Raw genomic sequence first — 17,762 nt, 5'->3', positions numbered from 1 at the left:
CACTATCCCACATACATATTTCATCTATCCTTCAACTGTAACTGCCCATGCGATTCATAAGAATTTTCCAAATTATTAACTTTTTAGCCTCTCAAATATTTGACTTCTATTTAATCCTCGAGTTGTCGAGGCATGTTAGCGGTTCGTTAATCTCTTGTAGAGAATTTTTGTGACATTGTTTAACATGTCGAACAGGACACCACCAAATGGACAAGATGCAGAGCAGTCAGTGCGGCTAACCGCATCACCGGTCACCACCGGCCGACCACAACCAAAGTCCATTTGACAAAGACCGAGAGAGAGAGGGAGAAAAAAACTGATTGTCGACATAACACCAATCGATGATTTCAAGGTATGATGATTGGAATTTTGATTAACGCAAAAATCGAAGGTTCTCTTGGTCAACACGTGTTGGATTCTCAAAAATGTGTGTCCACTGCTGTTGCTCCCTGTCGCCCTGATACGGATGACCAGCACTGCCGTTGTGCGTACGTACGTGTGTATGGCTCTTTGAGAAAAACAAAAATGGGTTTGTGAACATTGATCTTAGTTTGCCTAACCAACAACCAAACGGCGGACGGACAGACAAGCAGACAAATTTTCGAGTCCAAAGTAAACATTGCAAACCATCTGCGTAAATCTTTGGTTTGCATGGAGTGAGTCCTTGTCTTATTGGTTTAGAGATTGAAACTGACTTGAGTGCCCAGCTTGGCAAAGCTAGAGTTATTTTAAATATTTCAACGATTTCCATCCAATTAAGGTTTATTTTTTCGGCTTGTTGTCTTTGGTCAGAGTGCAACGATGACTTGGCATTCTGCTCTGCTTTGGCTATGCGAGGTGGTTGTTGTTGCCGATATTCTTGGTTTTCTGTTTCAGTAGCTTAATTAAGCGTTGAGAAAAAGATATAAGCATGCCGACAATTGCACTGCCAACAATTAGTTGTTGGGTGCATAATCGGAGGTGCGTTTGTAATAGATGATACCTCCATCATGTGATTATGGAATAGCATAGAACTTGTTTCCTAATATGGGTATAAAGAATTGAAAATATAGTTTGTAATAGAAGAAAAGGAGACTAATTAAAATTACATGAGTGCTAAGAAAAAAATACACAATTTTATAAAATATAATTTGATTTCAATTTCTTCAAACTAAGCTATAATGCGAGAATTTTTAGTTTATCAGTAGGAATTTAGTTTACCAGTAGGCAGGTTAAGTTCGTAAATGGGCTATGTCGGTCCACGTTTTCGTATAACGCTACCTCCCGATAATCGGTATATGTGATTTCAGCAACATTATTTACCGGAATCGTTTCAAACTTCGTATTGGAAAATTTTACTACGACCTATGACAAAAATTGTCGTATGCAGGCCCACGTCTTTATATAGCCCCCATATAACGGTACCTTCCAATAGTCGGTATTTTGATGATTTCAGCAACATTATTCACCGGAATCGTTTCAAATTTCATATTGGAAGGTCTTAGTGGGTACTACAACCTATGACATAAAATTTCGTATGCAGGTCCACGTCTTCGTATAGCCCCATACCTACCGATACTCGGTATTTTCTGATGATTTTTGCCACATTATTCACCGAAATTGTAACAAATTTCATATTTAAAGTTCGCAATGGTTACTACAGCCTATGACAAACAATTTCGTATACAGGTTTACCTTTTCGTATATCCCTCATATAACGGTTCTTCCCGATATACGACATTTCAATGATTTTAGCCACATTTTCCACTGAAACTGTTTCAAATCTCGTATTTGAAGTTCGTGTTAGTTTTCAGATTTTTTTTTTTTAAAGTTCGGCCTGAACTAAGTTGCTTTTTATACCCTGTACCACAAGGTGGTCAGGGTATTATGTCTTTGTGCATTTGTTTTTAACAGGCAAAAGGAAACGAGATAGACCCATAGCTCCCTTCGATGATTCTGAGTCGATTTATGCATGTCCGTCCGTCCGTGCGTCCGTCTGCCCATGTATTTTTGTAAACAAAGTACAGTTCGCATTTATTGTCCTATCCAGATGAAATTTTGCACAAATCATTTGTTTGGACGAACCTTATTGAAAATGGAGATAATCGGTCAAAATGTAGATATAGCTCCCATATATATCTTCGTCCGATTTGCCTTTTACTGTGCACCAAATGTGTAATATCAGCCCGAATAATATGGAATTTTGCACATACAACCAGATTGGCCTGAAAATAAGTATGCCAATTTTGATCGAAATCAGTTCAGATAAAGCTATAGCTCCCATATATATTGTTCATTCAATTTTTTATTTTTGTCCTCCGCATCCGTAATATGCACTTTGTAACAACAATATTTTGGGAAATATATCAAATACAAATCAGAAATACATTTGCTAAATTTTATCGAGATCGGTTCAGATTTGGATATAGCTCCCATACATAACTTCGTCCGATTTACTTTTTATTGTGCACCAAACCTCTAATATTTGTCCAAATGGGATGGAATTTGGCACTTACAACCTAATTGAGTCTAGAAGCTAGTATGCCAAATTTGGTGAAGATCGGTTCAGATATAGCTATAGCTCCCACATATACTCTTCATCCGATTTGTTATATTTGTTACCCACAGCTGTAATATGCACTCCGTGACGACGATTTTCAGGGAAATATATCAAATACGGCTAAGAAATATCTTTGCCAAATTTTATCGAGATCGGTTCCGATTTGGATATAGCTCCCATATATATTTTTATCCGATTTCAAATTAATTGTGCACCAAATTAGCAATACAAGTCCGAATTTAAAAGATACAAATGCTTCGGTATATTCAGTCCTTTAAACTTTAAATTATAATCATAGCGTGTATGAACTTTTAATTGTTATGCGGATCTCTACTAAATTAGCAAAGTGGTGTAGGCCCCGCCTGGTTTACTTGTTACTCTTAACATAATACTGTTACAAAGGCGTTGCGGGTAAATGCTTCTTAATAAAATCATATCCCAATCTAAACCGATTTCAATATAAATTGACAAAATTTACTTTTACACCAAATTCCGTCAAACCTCCAATATTTCATTGAAATCGAAGGTACATACTGTGTTTTGTGCACCAAATATGTGAAATCGGCTGGGAATATTATGTCTAAATCTTAACGGATTTCTAATTAATTTGCCAATTTTATTATTGTAACCGAATTTTGCCACACATTCTGAATTTCATTGGAATCGGATATACATATCTTTATTTGTGTATAACATATAGGAAATCGGCCGTAATGTATATATGGGAGCTATACCCAAACCTTAACCGATTTTAATAAAATTTGGCAAATTTTTTGTGGTATCAAATTTCGTCTCTCTGCCTAATTTTATTGGAATCGGACATACGTATCTCGTTTGGTGCCTCAAATATGTAAAATCGGCCAAAAATACAGGGTAAGATGAAAAAACTGCAACCCACTGCTGTTAAAATTATTCCAGTGACAGCTCATTATATTGTTTACAAGCGTACAAAACAATTTTGGTGAGAATTTTCCAGCAAAGAAGTTATTCGTGATGGAATTCAAGTGTAATAGTGTGATTTCATTATATTTGGCTGGAAAACCACAAGTGGCTACCGTTAGAGCACTCCAGCATTTAAATGTGAATAAATCGTTTGTGTCTCGTACCATCGCTCGTTACAGTGATACTGGTAGCGTGACGTCAAGGAAGTGGACGGTAGAAACCAGCAACATCAGCAGAAATGGTTTGAGAAGTAAACAAGCAACTGGATCGAAACCCGCTTCGCAGTGGCCGAAAAATGGCTCGTGATCTGAACATATCGCAATATTCCATTAGGCAAATATTGAAAAATGAGCTTGGGGTAAGGCCATTGAAATTCCAAAAAGTGCAAGAACGTACAATGCAATAGAAAGAAAATAGACTCAAAAGGGCTAAAGAATCGCTCCGCTTGGCCGAAAGTGGTAAACTGCCGAATTTTGTTTTCTCCGATGAGAAAACATTCATTGTCCAGCAGTTTGTAAGCCAACAAAATGATCGTGTTTACTTGCCAAAGGTCAGTTGAAAATGTGCACCTTCGGTTGGTCACCAGAACTCAATCGCCGGCCATGGTGATGGTGTGAGCTGCCATAACAGCCGATGGTCGCTCTCCGCTCGTATTAATCGAAAAAATGAATAAATGCCGAATTTTATTGCGAAAACATTCTGGAGGGTGTATTAAAGCCTTGGGCACCCAAACATTTTCCCGCAGACCTTGGACATTTCAACAGGACTCAGTATCATCGCACTCAGCACGCGCCTCCCAAGACTGGTTACGAAATGAGGTTCCTCGCTTCATTTCCAGCGCACAATGGCCACCAAAATCTCCGGATACCATTCTGTTGGACTATTGTGTCTGGAGTATTTTGGAAAGCAAGGTTGGCACTAAAAAATACCAAAGTGGCGATCACCTCAAGCAAGCGCTTCGCCAGAAATGAGCCAAAATGCCGCAGAGCAACATTCGGGCAGCGTGTGACGGTTTCATTGGCCGTTTGAAGGCCATAATTTGTGCCGAAGATGACCAATTCGGACAAATCTAAACTTATTCTAAAACTTGATGATATATCCGACATTTTTTGCTTCCATTCAATAAAATTTAAAAAAATAAATCGTAAAAATTATGCCGTTTGACTTTTTTGCAGATGTTTATCTTACCCTGTATATTTGGGGCTATATCAAAATCTGAGCTTATTTTAATATAATTTGACATATTTATTTTCTGATAAAATCCCGTCACACATTCCAAATTTCATTTGAAGCGAACATTCGTAGCGTGTTTGGGGCATTAAATAAACGAAATCGGTCGAAAATATATATGGGAGCTATATCCAAATCTGAACCAAATCTGTGTCAAATTTAATTCTGGTCCAAATTCCATTACGCATTCCAAATTTGGACACGGTATCTGTTATCGATCAATAGATATGTGCATATAAAATCTAAATGTTTGGAAGGAACCTCCGAGTCTGATGCTATATCAACAGATTCAAGATGAATTTCTAAAAATGTATATAACCTATGTTACTTTCAGACAATATTGTAGTATACTTGGAAATTTTCAGGAAATCTGTGCAGCGGTTTTCAAATCCATAAATTAAAAATATACGAACATTTTCCTTTTGTATAGATAATTGTTCAAAATTTTGACCCTTTGATGGAGTAGACCGATATTTTCCATTTTCGCACCTGACCTAATACTGTTGTAAATATTAGGATATGCAAAGTTGGAGCAAAATCGGATTATCCTTTCTCTTTGTGTCCAGTAAATTATTTTCTTTGAAAATGTAGACATTTTGGGTGGGGGAGGTACCAGTAGGAGTGGACCGATATTGCCCATCACCAAACTTGATCTAATTCTGATAATAATTTTACGATGTACCAAGTTTGGACCAAATCGTATACTCCCTTCGTTATCGTGCGCATCAGCCAGACAGACGGACGGACATTGCTAAAAGTCCTGAAAGAGATTTTGTCCACAGAGACCTAGGGTCTGAAGCCGTTATTTCGATGAGGCACATTCTGGCCATTTCAAATGATATATACGCTCTCTAACCATATGACTGAGGGTATAACAAACGTATTATTCACATGAATGTTTTCAATTTGTTTAACAGCTTCAACCATTTATCACTTAGGCGTCCACCGGCTCTCCCCTCCATAAAAACCAAATAAATGACACACAGATTTCTTCGTTCATATTTTAATTAAACGAACATTTCTTGTTCGCACTAATTTGATGAACATCATTTAACATTAAACGGTTTTTGCGTTCCTCCTTCCCCTCACCCCCTCTTCTTCAAAGAGGTTACCTGCGTCATCAATCATTGGTTAACGTGATGGTTCATTGTCTAGCGGTTGTTCGATTTATAGGCAATCATAAATTTGAAGATCTCCATTAAAAACAGAGAAAACCAAAAATACAAAATATTAAAAAAAAAAAAAACTACAAAACAATGTCCCACTGTGCGCGACATATTTCTTGTTAGATTTGGTTCAACAAAAAATTAATCATTAACTCCAACTCCATTTGGCTGATAGTTCATCAGAAAGGCAACACTGTCATTCGGATCACACAATGGCCGGACACATACGACTGAATGTGAAAACATGACCGCACCTTTTGATTGTTTTTTATTTGTTTTTTAAGTGTTTTGGGTTTGTTGGGGACCCCTTAGCCTTTCTTTAAGAGTTAATTAATCTTCTTAATTAAGCAGGATTTTTTCTTTGTTGTTGTGTGTGGCTATCATCGGATTTTGTCGAACTCATATGATGGTTATGAGATGAAATAGTTTCATTGGTAAACGACTGACAGTCAAACCCCCACATGATTATTTCTATGCAGGTATAACCCACAATTTATTAATGATTTTTCAATATCGTTTTTTAGTTGTGTCTCTTTTGTTACATTTTCACACAATGGCATAATTGAGTCTTAAGATATTTTAATAAACTTTCATTAAATGAGTGTTGAGTGAACGACTATTGTGCTTAAATGTGTTTGGCCATAAGCCTTGATGTAGGTGGTGGGATTAAGGCATGTAACTCAATGGTAATCATTATTTTTTCGAGATCAAAGAAGTAAAAAGGGATTAAGATCAGGATAGGACGACAATATATTTCGCTACTGCACAACATCTGCCATTAAAATGCAATGTAAATATTTTTTCTAAATTTGTAAATATTTTTGGAAGGCTCCGTTGGAAATGAACTAAAGTACACTACACAATAAAAATTCTTTGGGTTCAAAAATTGGGGAATCTTTAAGAATATTTTAAATGGAAACTGTGGAATTTTAAAAATATTTGGAAAAATCTTAAAATTTTATGGAAAACTGTTAAAGAATGTGTAAAGGACCTTCCGACCAAATAAAGTGCATTTTTATACCCTCCCCCATAATATGGAGGGTATATTAAGTTTGTCACTCCGTTTGTAACACCTCGAAATATACATTTTAGACCCCACAAAGTATATATATTCTTAATCAGCATGAATTCTATTTCGATTTAGCGATATCCGTCCGCCGGTCCCTCTGTGAAAATCATTCTAGCTTCCGAACGAAATGGAGTAGGTTGATACAATTTTACTCAAACATATATTATGTCTGCAGGACTTTTGGTATTAAAAATGGGCCACAATGTGGTATAGCCCCCATATAACGGTACCTCCCAATATTCGGTATTTTGATGATTTCAGCGACATTATTCGCCGGGATTGTTTCATATTTGGTATTCGAAGTTCGTAATAGATGCTACAGCATATGACAGGAAATTGTCTGTGAAGGTCCACGCCTTCAGGAGGTTCCGTTATATTCGGCACGGCCGAACTTACAGCTTTTTTTTTCTTATTTTCGAATATTTCGAAGAACCTCCTGAGCACAACTTGACAATTTTTTTTTAACAATATCTTGAAGGAACTCCTGACCAAAAATCCTGGACTTTTCTTGTTTGAATATTTTGTAGGAACTCCACGTAAAAATTGGAACTTTCATGGGAATATTTTAAAAGAATTCCTGACTAAAAATCGTGGAATTTATAGAATATATTAAAAGGCCTCCTGACTAAAAATCGAGAGGAGGAAGTGTCAAGAACATATCGAGAAACTTCTGACCATAAATCGTGGAATTTTCAAGAATATTTAAAAAAAATTCTGGTATTTGAGAAATTTGAAGAGAGGACAAAATGAACAAGAATCGAGAAATTTTTAAAAGAATTTAAAAGTTTAAAAAAATTTGCTTCGCTTGACCGAAAGTGGTGAACTGCTGAATTTGGTTTTCTCCGATGGGAAAACATTCGTTGTCCAGCAGTTTGTAAACAAATAAAATGATCGTGTTTACTTGCCAAAGAGGTCAGCTTCGGTTGGTCACCAGAACTCAAGCGCCGGCCATGGTGATGGCGTGGGCCGCCATAACAGCCGATGGTCGCCCTCCGCTCGTATTAATCGACCGTCGCATCAGAATAAATGCCGAATATTATCGCGAAAATATTCTGGAGGGTGTATTAAAGCCTTGGGCACGCAAACATTTTGGCTGCATACCTTGAACATTACAACAGGACTCTGCACCATCGCACTCAGCACGCGCCACCCAAGAATGGTTACAAAATGGGGTTCCTCGCTTTATTTCCAGCGCACAATGGCCACCAAAATCTACGGATACCAATCCGTTGGACTATTGTGTCTGGAGTATTTTGGAAAGCAATGTTAGCACTTAAAAATACCAAAGTGTCGATCACCTCAAGCAAGCGCTTCGCCGGGAATGGACCAAAATACCGCAGAGCAATATTCGGGCGTGATGGTTTCGTTGGTCGTTTGAAGGCTGAATTCGTGCCAAAGTTGACAATTCGAACAAATCTAAACTTATTCTAAAATTTGATGCTATTTCCGATATTTTACGCTTTCATTCTATAAAATTTACAAAGAACCAAGTAAAGAAGCATTATGTTCGGCCGATCCGAACTTTTAATACCTAAACCTTTGGGCAAAGGAAACATTAGAACCCATTATGACTCAAAAATAGCAATTTTTATACCCTCCACCATACTATGGAGGGTATATTAACCTTCTGCCTGTTGTAATCACGCTATTTTTCGAACGGATTGAGATAGAAAGCTAAAATATTGCACACATGTTTCTTTTGCCAGTAGGCAGGTTAAGTTCGTAAATGGGCTATGTAGGTTCATGTTTTCATAAAGCCCCCATATAACGGCGACATTATTCACCGGAATTGTTTCAAAATTGGTATTTGAAGTTCGAAATGGATACTACAGCCCAAGACAGAAAATTGTAAATGCAGGTTTAGGTCTTCGCATAGGCCCATATTCGGTATTTTGATGGTTTTAGGTACAAAACCCACCGAAATTGTTTGAGATGTTGTATTTGAACATCGGAATGGATGCTACAGCCTGTGATAAAAATTTGTTTATGCTGGTGCAGGTCTTCGCAGAGCTCCGATATAGCGGTACCTCCCTATATACGATATTTTGATGATTTTAGCTTTACCGTTTATTTCAAGTTTCGAATTTGAATAAAAATAGGGCCACGTTGTGTAGACCCCAATATAAGGGCTGTATTCGGTATTTTTAAAATTCTAACAGAATTTTTTAAGGATTTTATTTTTTTTAATTTCCAAATTTGTTCCAAATGGTGGATGATATTCAAACTTACTGCTTTTTAACTTGTTAAAATTTTAACAGGATTTTTAACGGTTTTTTATTTCCAAATTCGTTCCAAATGGTGGAGGGTATTTAAAGCCCAGCCGAACTTACTGCTTCTTAACTTGTTAGACATATTCGTGGGGAAATGTGGCAAAAATCATCAAAATACCGAAGATCGAGAGGTACCGTTATATGGGAACTATACCAAAACATGGACCTATACATACAATGTTTTGCCACGGGAGCTAGAACCCATTATGGCCAACAAATACCAATTGTTAGACAAATCCATGAAAAAATGTGACAAAACCATAAAAATACAGAATATCGGGAGGTGCCGGACTATGTTTCGCCATACGAACTAGGGCCCATTATGACCTATAAATACCAATTTTCAGGCAAATCAGTCAAAAAATGTGGCAAAAATCATCGTCTATAAGGAATATTTAAAGGTGTTACAAACGGAATCACAAATTCAATACACCCTCTTACCTTGCTGGAGGATATAAAAAGGTTTGTATAAACTAAAATGTATGATGTTTTGTATGGTACCTATTTGGCACACAGATTTATTTGGTTCATAGACTCTCAACGAAATTTCATATAGAATATTTCTTCCCAAAAATTTGAGTATTAAGAGAGATTTGGACTAAGAATTGAAAAATGCTACATACAAGTACACATATACATATAATTATACCCTACACCACAAGGTGGTCAGGGTATTATGTCTATGTGCATTTGTTTGTAACAGGCAAAAGGAAACGAGATAGACCCACAGTTACTTTTGATGATCTGCATAGAATCACATTCTGAGTCGATTTATGCATGTCCGTCCGTCCGTCTGCCCATGTGTTTCTGTAAACAAAGTACAGTTCGCATTTAATGGCCTATCCAGATGAAATTTTGCACAAATCATTTGTTCGGCCCAAGGACGAACCCTATTGAAATTAAAGATAATCGGTCAAAATTTAGATATAGCTCCCATATATTTAGATATAGCTCCCACATATCTTCGTCCGATTTGCTTTTTATTGTGCACCAAACGTGTAATATCAGTCCGAATAGTATGGAATTTTTCACGTACGATCAGATTGGACCTGAAAATAAGTATGCCAAATTTGATCGAAATCGTTTCAGATATAGCTATAGCTCCCATATATATTGTTCATTTGATTTGTTATTTTTGTCCTCCGCAGCCGTAACAACAATATTTGGGGAAATATATCAAATACAGCTCAGAAATACATTTGCTAAAGTTTTTCGAGATCGGTTCAGATTTGAATATAGCTCCCATATATAACTTCGTCCGATTTACCTTTGATTGTGCACCAAACGTCTAATATTTTCCCAAATTGGATGAAATTTGGCACTTGAGTCGAGAAGGTAGTATGTCAAATTTGGTGAAGATCTGTTAAGATATAGCTATAGCTCCCATATATACTGTTCATCCAATTTGTCATATTTGTTACCCACACCCGTAATATGCACTCCGTAACAACGATATTCAGGGAAATATATAAAATACAGCTCAGAAATATCTTTGCCAAATTTTATCGAGATCGGTTCCGATTTGGATATAGCTCCCATATATATTTTTATTTAAAATTTACGGCGTATTTAGTCCTTTGAACTTTAAGTTCATTTGATTTGTTATTTTTGTCCTCCGCAGCCGTAACAACAATATTTGGGGAAATATATCAAATACAGCTCAGAAATACATTTGCTAAAGTTTTTCGAGATCGGTTCAGATTTGAATATAGCTCCCATATATAACTTCGTCCGATTTATATTTTATATTTTTATATTTTTATTTAAAATTTAAATTGAATTTTAAAGATACAAACGCTTCGGCGTATTTAGTCCTTTGAACTTTAAATTATAATTATAATCATAGCTTGTATTATTGAATTCTCCCATAAAAACTTTTAATTGTTATGTGGAGCTCTACTAAATTAGCAAAGTGGTGTAGGGTATCATAAATTCGGCCCCGTCCGACTTTAAGACTTTCTTTACATTTTTTTTTTTTTTTTTGTAAAATATCAAGTTTCTTAAAAATAACTCCACATTGGATTTATGCAAACGAAATGTTACGTCACTCGAAAAAGATCCTGGAACATACATTTACTATTTGCATATCTCAATGAACATTTAATGTTGTAGCATTAATATATTGATCCATATTCATATCCATATATTTTCATAATGCCATACCTCGAGATATTCGATATTTTGAGTATTTTATAGACATATTATATGCCAACTTGCATTTCAGGTTGTCGTTTAACAAAAAAAAAAAAAAAAAAAAAAAAAAAAAACTTATAAACAAGTTTTGAACATTTTTTCCCTTTTATATTAAGAATCCTCTTTATTCTCAAAACTGATCCGGCTAACATCAATGTCTGCCCTCAATTTAAGCATAAACATGGATCACAAAGTCTATTAGCGATTTATGCAAATAAATGTTTGGACTTCAAATGAAAAATGAAATTTGAGAAATAAAAAATGCCAAAAAGTAATAGATATTTTATTTCGAAATAATTCACAGAATTTTGGGAATTAAATCATGAATAAATTCAGGCGCACACGCATATATAGACATTCAATGTATTTGCAAGGTCCAGTTTATTTCAACGGCTAAATGGACCCGCATAAGTAGATTTTGTTGTTGTGGCTTTTTTCGGGGCTTCAAATTTAAAATTCATACAATACCAATAAATTGCTGGATTAAGGAAAAAAAGTACAAAAATTGAAGAAAGAAACACAAAAAAACGCGCACAAGGACATGCACACAGACATACTCCAAAAAAAAAAAAACAAAAAGAAATCAAAGCTTGAAATGCAAAACCAATTCTGGTTTAGATTTTGTTCCTTACTTTTAAAAGCTTTTTAAGAGTCTTTGCAAAATAAAAAAAAAAAAAAAAATAACAACATTTCGAAGACTCCAAAAACAATCATTTAAATGAGGAGTGATTTTTTTGATAAAATCTTCTTTTTAAGGAGGTTTGCTTTATTAGTCACTCATAAATGATGCTTTAGTGACGGCCGGCAGTGTCTTCAATTTCTACCGAATGCTGTCCGGTAACCTTGCGTCAAGAAATGATTAAAACTCATCATTATTGAAATGCATTAAAGCGACTTTGGGAGCGATCCGCACACACAGCCTCACAGCCTTAGTGCCAATGTGATTGTTATTTATGATGCCATTAAATATTGAAAGTCCAGAATGATGAAAGTTTTGCATTTCAGCAAAATGCTTTTGCAACGTTTTTTTTTTTTGAAATCGTAAAACTTTATTGAAATACGAGTATGATAGTCAATTTTGAAATTGATGTTATTTCTTATTGAACCTCCGATTTCTTCTTTGTATTCATGCAGATCTGTGTGGAAAAATATATGTTGAACTTTCTTCTTGGAATTTTGAAATTCAATTAGCACAGGACAAAATTATAGAGGTCTTACATATAATGATTGGAAAATTGGCAATTCCCAACATGTCTTATTGGGTCCAAATATTTGGAAACGAATTCCTGTAATGCATGTATCCTATTCCTTTGCAGGATTTCCCATAAAATGTATTAAGGACACGAGCAATTCTAAATAAAGAGATGTGGCAGGGGACTTAACATAGCCCTACTTGAGGTCTTCAGAATCCAAAAGTATTCGACAGAGTGAAAAGTAGATTGGATTGTTAGATTGGACGAGGCTGAATTGACCGATGTCAAAGCGATCTTCGAGTGTCATTCCCGCAGTAAAGGTATTTAAGTCTTGTATCTATTCTGATCAGAAGCCTTTTGCGATTTCAAAGTAAGAAATTGCAGACATTTAAGTTGAAACTACAGTGGTTTAATTCCATTCATAACATTCATTTGTCACTAAGTGACAAATTCGCTTCCATTAAATTGGGTATATGGGGTAATGAGGTACTTTTATACAGGGTCTAAGTCGAAACGTGAAATTTTATAATAATTCGTTGAGTGAAGATTTTCTATCGAGAACATACTTATAGGCAAAACAAGTTAAAAAGCAGTAAGTTCGGCCGAGCCGAACTTTGAATAAAGTCCATCATTTGGAACGAATTTGGATATTTTCAAAAAATAAAATCCGTTAAAAATTCTGTTAGAATCTTAAAAATACCGAATGTAGCTGTTACATTAGGGTCTATACGATGACATGGACCTGCATAGGCACTGTTTGTTATAAGCCATTACCATATTTTAAACGGGTATAATGTGGCATCTTCAAAATACGATATATAGGGAGGTACCGTTATATAGGAGCTATACAAAGACCTGGACCTGCATAAATAATTTTCTGTAAGAGGCTGTAGCATCCATTGCGAACTTCAAATGCGACATCACAAACCATTTCGGTGAGTATTGTACCTAAAATCGTCAAAATACCGAATGTAGGGAGGTACTGCTAGATGGGGCCGGTATGAAGACCTGGACCTGCATAAAAAATTTTGTGTCACAGACTGTAGTCCCCATTACGAACTCTAAATACGTAATTTGAAACAATTCCGGTGAATAATGCCGCTAAAATCATCAAAATACCGAATATAGGGAGGTACCGTTATATGGAGGCTATACGAAGACATGGACCTGCACAGACAATTTTCTGTCATAAACTATAGTATCCATTTCGATCTTCAAATACCAAATTTGAAACAATTCCGGTTAATAATGTCGCTGAAATCATCAAAATATCGAATATCGGGAGGTACCATTATATGGGGGCTATATGAAAACGTGCACCTACATGCGCGATCTACGAACTCAATCTGCCTACTGGCAAAATAAACATGCGGGCAAAATATTAGCCTTCTATCTCAAATTCGTTCGAAAGATAGCGTGATTACAACAGACAGACACACAGATGGACTTCGCTAAATCGTCTTTTTTACGCTGATCAAGAATATATATACTTTGTTGGGTCTAAAATGATTATTTCGATGTGTTACAAACGGAATGACGAACTTTATATACCCTCCATACTATGTATGGTGTAGAGTATAAAAATATTAAAAATTGTGAAGAATGTACCAGGAGGGGGCGAGAATCGTGGATTTACTTCACATTTTATGAGCGCTTTGTTATTAAAAATTCTGACCCTTTTGGGTAGGTGATACTAGAAGGAGTGGTCTGATATCTATCATATGCACCACATATCTTGTATTGGTAGAAATATAGAAATGTGTAAAATTTGATGAGAATGAGAAGAATTAACCGTATCCTTATTTTAATGGGACATTTTTAAGAAATATATTTATTGAAAAATTTGACCAATTGTGGGGGAGGTACCAAAAGGACTGGACTGATATACCCCAACTTTACACCTGATCTTGAGGAAATAAAAATAATGGCATGTGTGAAATTCGAAGACAATCTGACTCTTATTTTACATTCTATTAGTGTTATAATTATTCCAAATGTTGACCCTTTAAGGGGGAGGTACTTGAGGGAGTGTGCCAAAAATATTAAGATTTGCAAAATTTGCATATAATTGGTTGATCATTTCTTTTTATATATGGCAAATAATTTTCTGTACAAATTTTGACCTTTTGTGGGGGAGATACCAAAAGGAGTGGGGCATCTCTGGACTCGATCTAAGTTTGACAATAATAGTACGATGTCATAAGTTTGAACCAAATCGGATATTCTCTTCGAGAATTATCGTGTGCATCAAACAACCAGACGGACTACCCTAGATCGACTTCGAATGTCCTGAAACGGATTTGCTCCAAATATACCAATACCGTTACATCGTGAGGCACGTTATTGTCGTATCGAATGATATATATATATAGTTTGTTAACTTGAAATTAGGATTTTCTTTTTTTTTTCCTGAAGGAAACAAAATACAACATTTCAGTCAAAAATATGGCCAAAACCCTCAGAACCTAAGTCACGCCAAAGATGTAATATATTGTTTCTAAAAATATATACTTCACAAAATCCCGCAGCTGTCATGTTGACAGTGCCGAATTTTTACACCCTCCACTATTTTATGGAGAATATATTTGCTTTGTCATACCGTTTGTAACTCCTCGAAATATTCATAATAGACCCTACAAAGTATACATATTCTGGATTAGCGTAAAATTCTAAGACGATCTAGCAATGTCCGTCTGTATGTCTGTCTGTCTGTCTATACGCCGTATGTCGTACGTATGTCTGTTGTAATCATGCTATCTTTCAAATGAATTGAGAAAAACGCTAAAATTTTGCATATATGCATAGTTTACAAGAAGGCAAGTTAAATGGGACACGTCGGTCTACGTTTTCATATAGGCACCATACACCTTTACCTCCCGATATCCACTATTTTCATGATTTTAGCAACATTATTTACCCGAATTATTTTAAATTTCGTATTTGAAGTTCGTAATGGGTACTACAACCTACAACAAAAATTATTGTATACAGGTCCACGTCTTCGCATACCCCCCATATGGTGGTACATCCGTACGTATTGGAAGATCCTAATGGGTACTACAACCTACGACAAAAAATTTCATATTAAGGTCCACGTCTTCGTACAGCCCCCAAATAACGGTTTTCAATCAAGTGGCAGTTTTTGGACTTTTTTTTTTGAAAAATTTCAAGTTTCTTCCTATTGATGGAAGATATTAAAAGTTCTGCCAGGCCGAACTTAGCTCCTTTTTTACTTATTTTTACTTAATTTTATTATTATTATTATTATTTTGAAAATCGCGTGCATTTTCGACTGGTTGACACATAGCGTCGTCCTGACAATTTGGCTTCTTTATATACGGAGCTGGCGGGGCTTCTCTTCTTCGATACAGACCAAAGGGATCATAATGTTTTGAGCTATGTTTCACAAGATTCGCAATATAAAACTTTCAAAAATGAGTCATATCTGTCAATTTTTGGACCCAATATAAGGTTAGCCCCGATTATAATTATTTTTTAAGTTACTGTTATGGTTTCCATTTAATTTCCGAACTTGTCCTTTAAAAAACTCACATAAGGTTATTTAATATTATAATTTATCCTTTACGGTATAGATTGCCATCGAAACCTTCTAATACCTCAAATTCCCCCTTATCTTTTCCGCATTTGGCTCTAGTATTCGATTGAGATGGTTTCGCTATAGTTTCCATTTCCATAATGTTTGCATTGGCTTCGATTTTTTTCTTTACGGGTTCATTGCCGGACGGTTGGTGACTCAAACAATGTTTCATTATAGATGTATCCAATTTTACACTGGAATCCGGCAACATGGCCACCGGCAGGGTTCCAACCTCTCTGCATATATTTGAACTACCACACGACATACACTGAAGACCTTGCATGATAATGCCGGCAGCTCGAGGACATTCTTCTTTTGTCTGGAGATCATTTAAATCGCGAGAAATTCGCAGGAAATTATCTTTAATATATTTCTTAAGGGCCGGCACATGAATTTTATCCAATTTGGCATCCAACATGTCCTGGACCTCTTCCATGGTGCATATGAATTGTGTTTCATTCTCATTGATCTTCTTGCGCAGTGTTTCGATTTCGTTGAGACATGTCTCCAATAATTGGATTTTCAAATAATGTTCCTCGGCCCTTTTGATAAACGAATTGAATTCTTTTTCCAGAACAAGGATTTTATTTTCCAATTGAAAAATGCGATCCACCATGGGTGCTGAAATGCGACGCAATAGCTTTTTGAGGAAATCTGTATTCTTGAGCAGTTTACAGGCAATATCATTGTCCGGATTACATATCGTGCAGAGATCTTCTGTGGCATATGTTTTCCAATTTGCCCAGTCCAAAGTTGTTTCAGCTTGATTGTTGGCACGGCTTGTTTCCTCTAGGTGGCAGGACAATTTGCTATCGATTGCTTGAATTTCATGTTCCAATTTTAGTAGGTGTTGTAATTTATCGCTTATCACTTCTACGTTTTCATCATTGATGCCCAGTGGAGAGAGCTTGCTTTGATCCAGAAGTTTTTGCAATTTTTGGCCTTCAAAGGAGCTAACTATCACCGTTTCTGTTTGACAATTAAGTTTTTTGAGCAGAATTTCAATGAGACTCTGTAGGACGGCTATGTTCACATTTGTTAGATCCGGAGAACCCAAAGCTATTTTGGTTAAGTCTTTTAATTTGAATTCCATATCGGTTGTGCTTGATTTTTAATTTAATTTTAATAAAATTATTCATTCAGGTTAATGTCATAAAGAAATAAATATTTCTGAATTGAAATGTCAAATGTAGAATTTCAATTATTTATCGATTTGCCTCGAGAATTTGGACCTGGCGTATTTTGAAACATAACATGTTACCACAGTGATAAAGGTAAGTATTTTGGAACTCTCTGGTACTCTCATAGTTATGGCATTGCATTATAAAGATTGTAAAGTGGTTTTCTCGTCGTCTGGTGTAAGCTTAGTCGCTGCCAGGGTCTCCATAAGGACTTTCTAAACCTTATGAAATGTGAAGAGTAGAATTATCCCTTTCCTGGGGGTAAAAATCGGGTGTTTTATTGATTTAAATACGAAATTATAATCTACTCGTGGTTAAATGGGAGAGCTTGGATTTATTGGTGACTCCATGGAATTCAATATAAAGGTGAGAATACATAAA

The 17,762-nt window shown here is 35.8% G+C and overlaps 1 protein-coding gene across 1 annotated transcript; it reads right to left on the bottom strand.

Moving 5' to 3' along the window:
• Window positions 1–15,902: 15,902 nt before the first annotated feature.
• On the bottom strand, window positions 15,903–17,431 carry LOC105262212 (uncharacterized). The gene has a single exon (XM_011296656.3). The coding sequence runs from the start codon at window positions 17,291–17,293 to the stop codon at window positions 16,178–16,180; it is 1,116 nt and encodes a 371-aa protein (XP_011294958.1). The 5' UTR covers window positions 17,294–17,431; the 3' UTR covers window positions 15,903–16,177.
• Between the last annotated feature and the right edge of the window lie 331 nt (window positions 17,432–17,762).

This window comes from Musca domestica, unplaced genomic scaffold (genome assembly GCF_030504385.1).
Source record: "Musca domestica strain aabys unplaced genomic scaffold, Musca_domestica.polishedcontigs.V.1.1 36, whole genome shotgun sequence".
Classification (NCBI taxonomy): Eukaryota; Metazoa; Arthropoda; class Insecta; order Diptera; family Muscidae; genus Musca; species Musca domestica.
The sequence above is the reverse complement of the archived record's forward strand: the minus strand, read 5'-3'. Positions and strand labels throughout refer to the sequence as shown.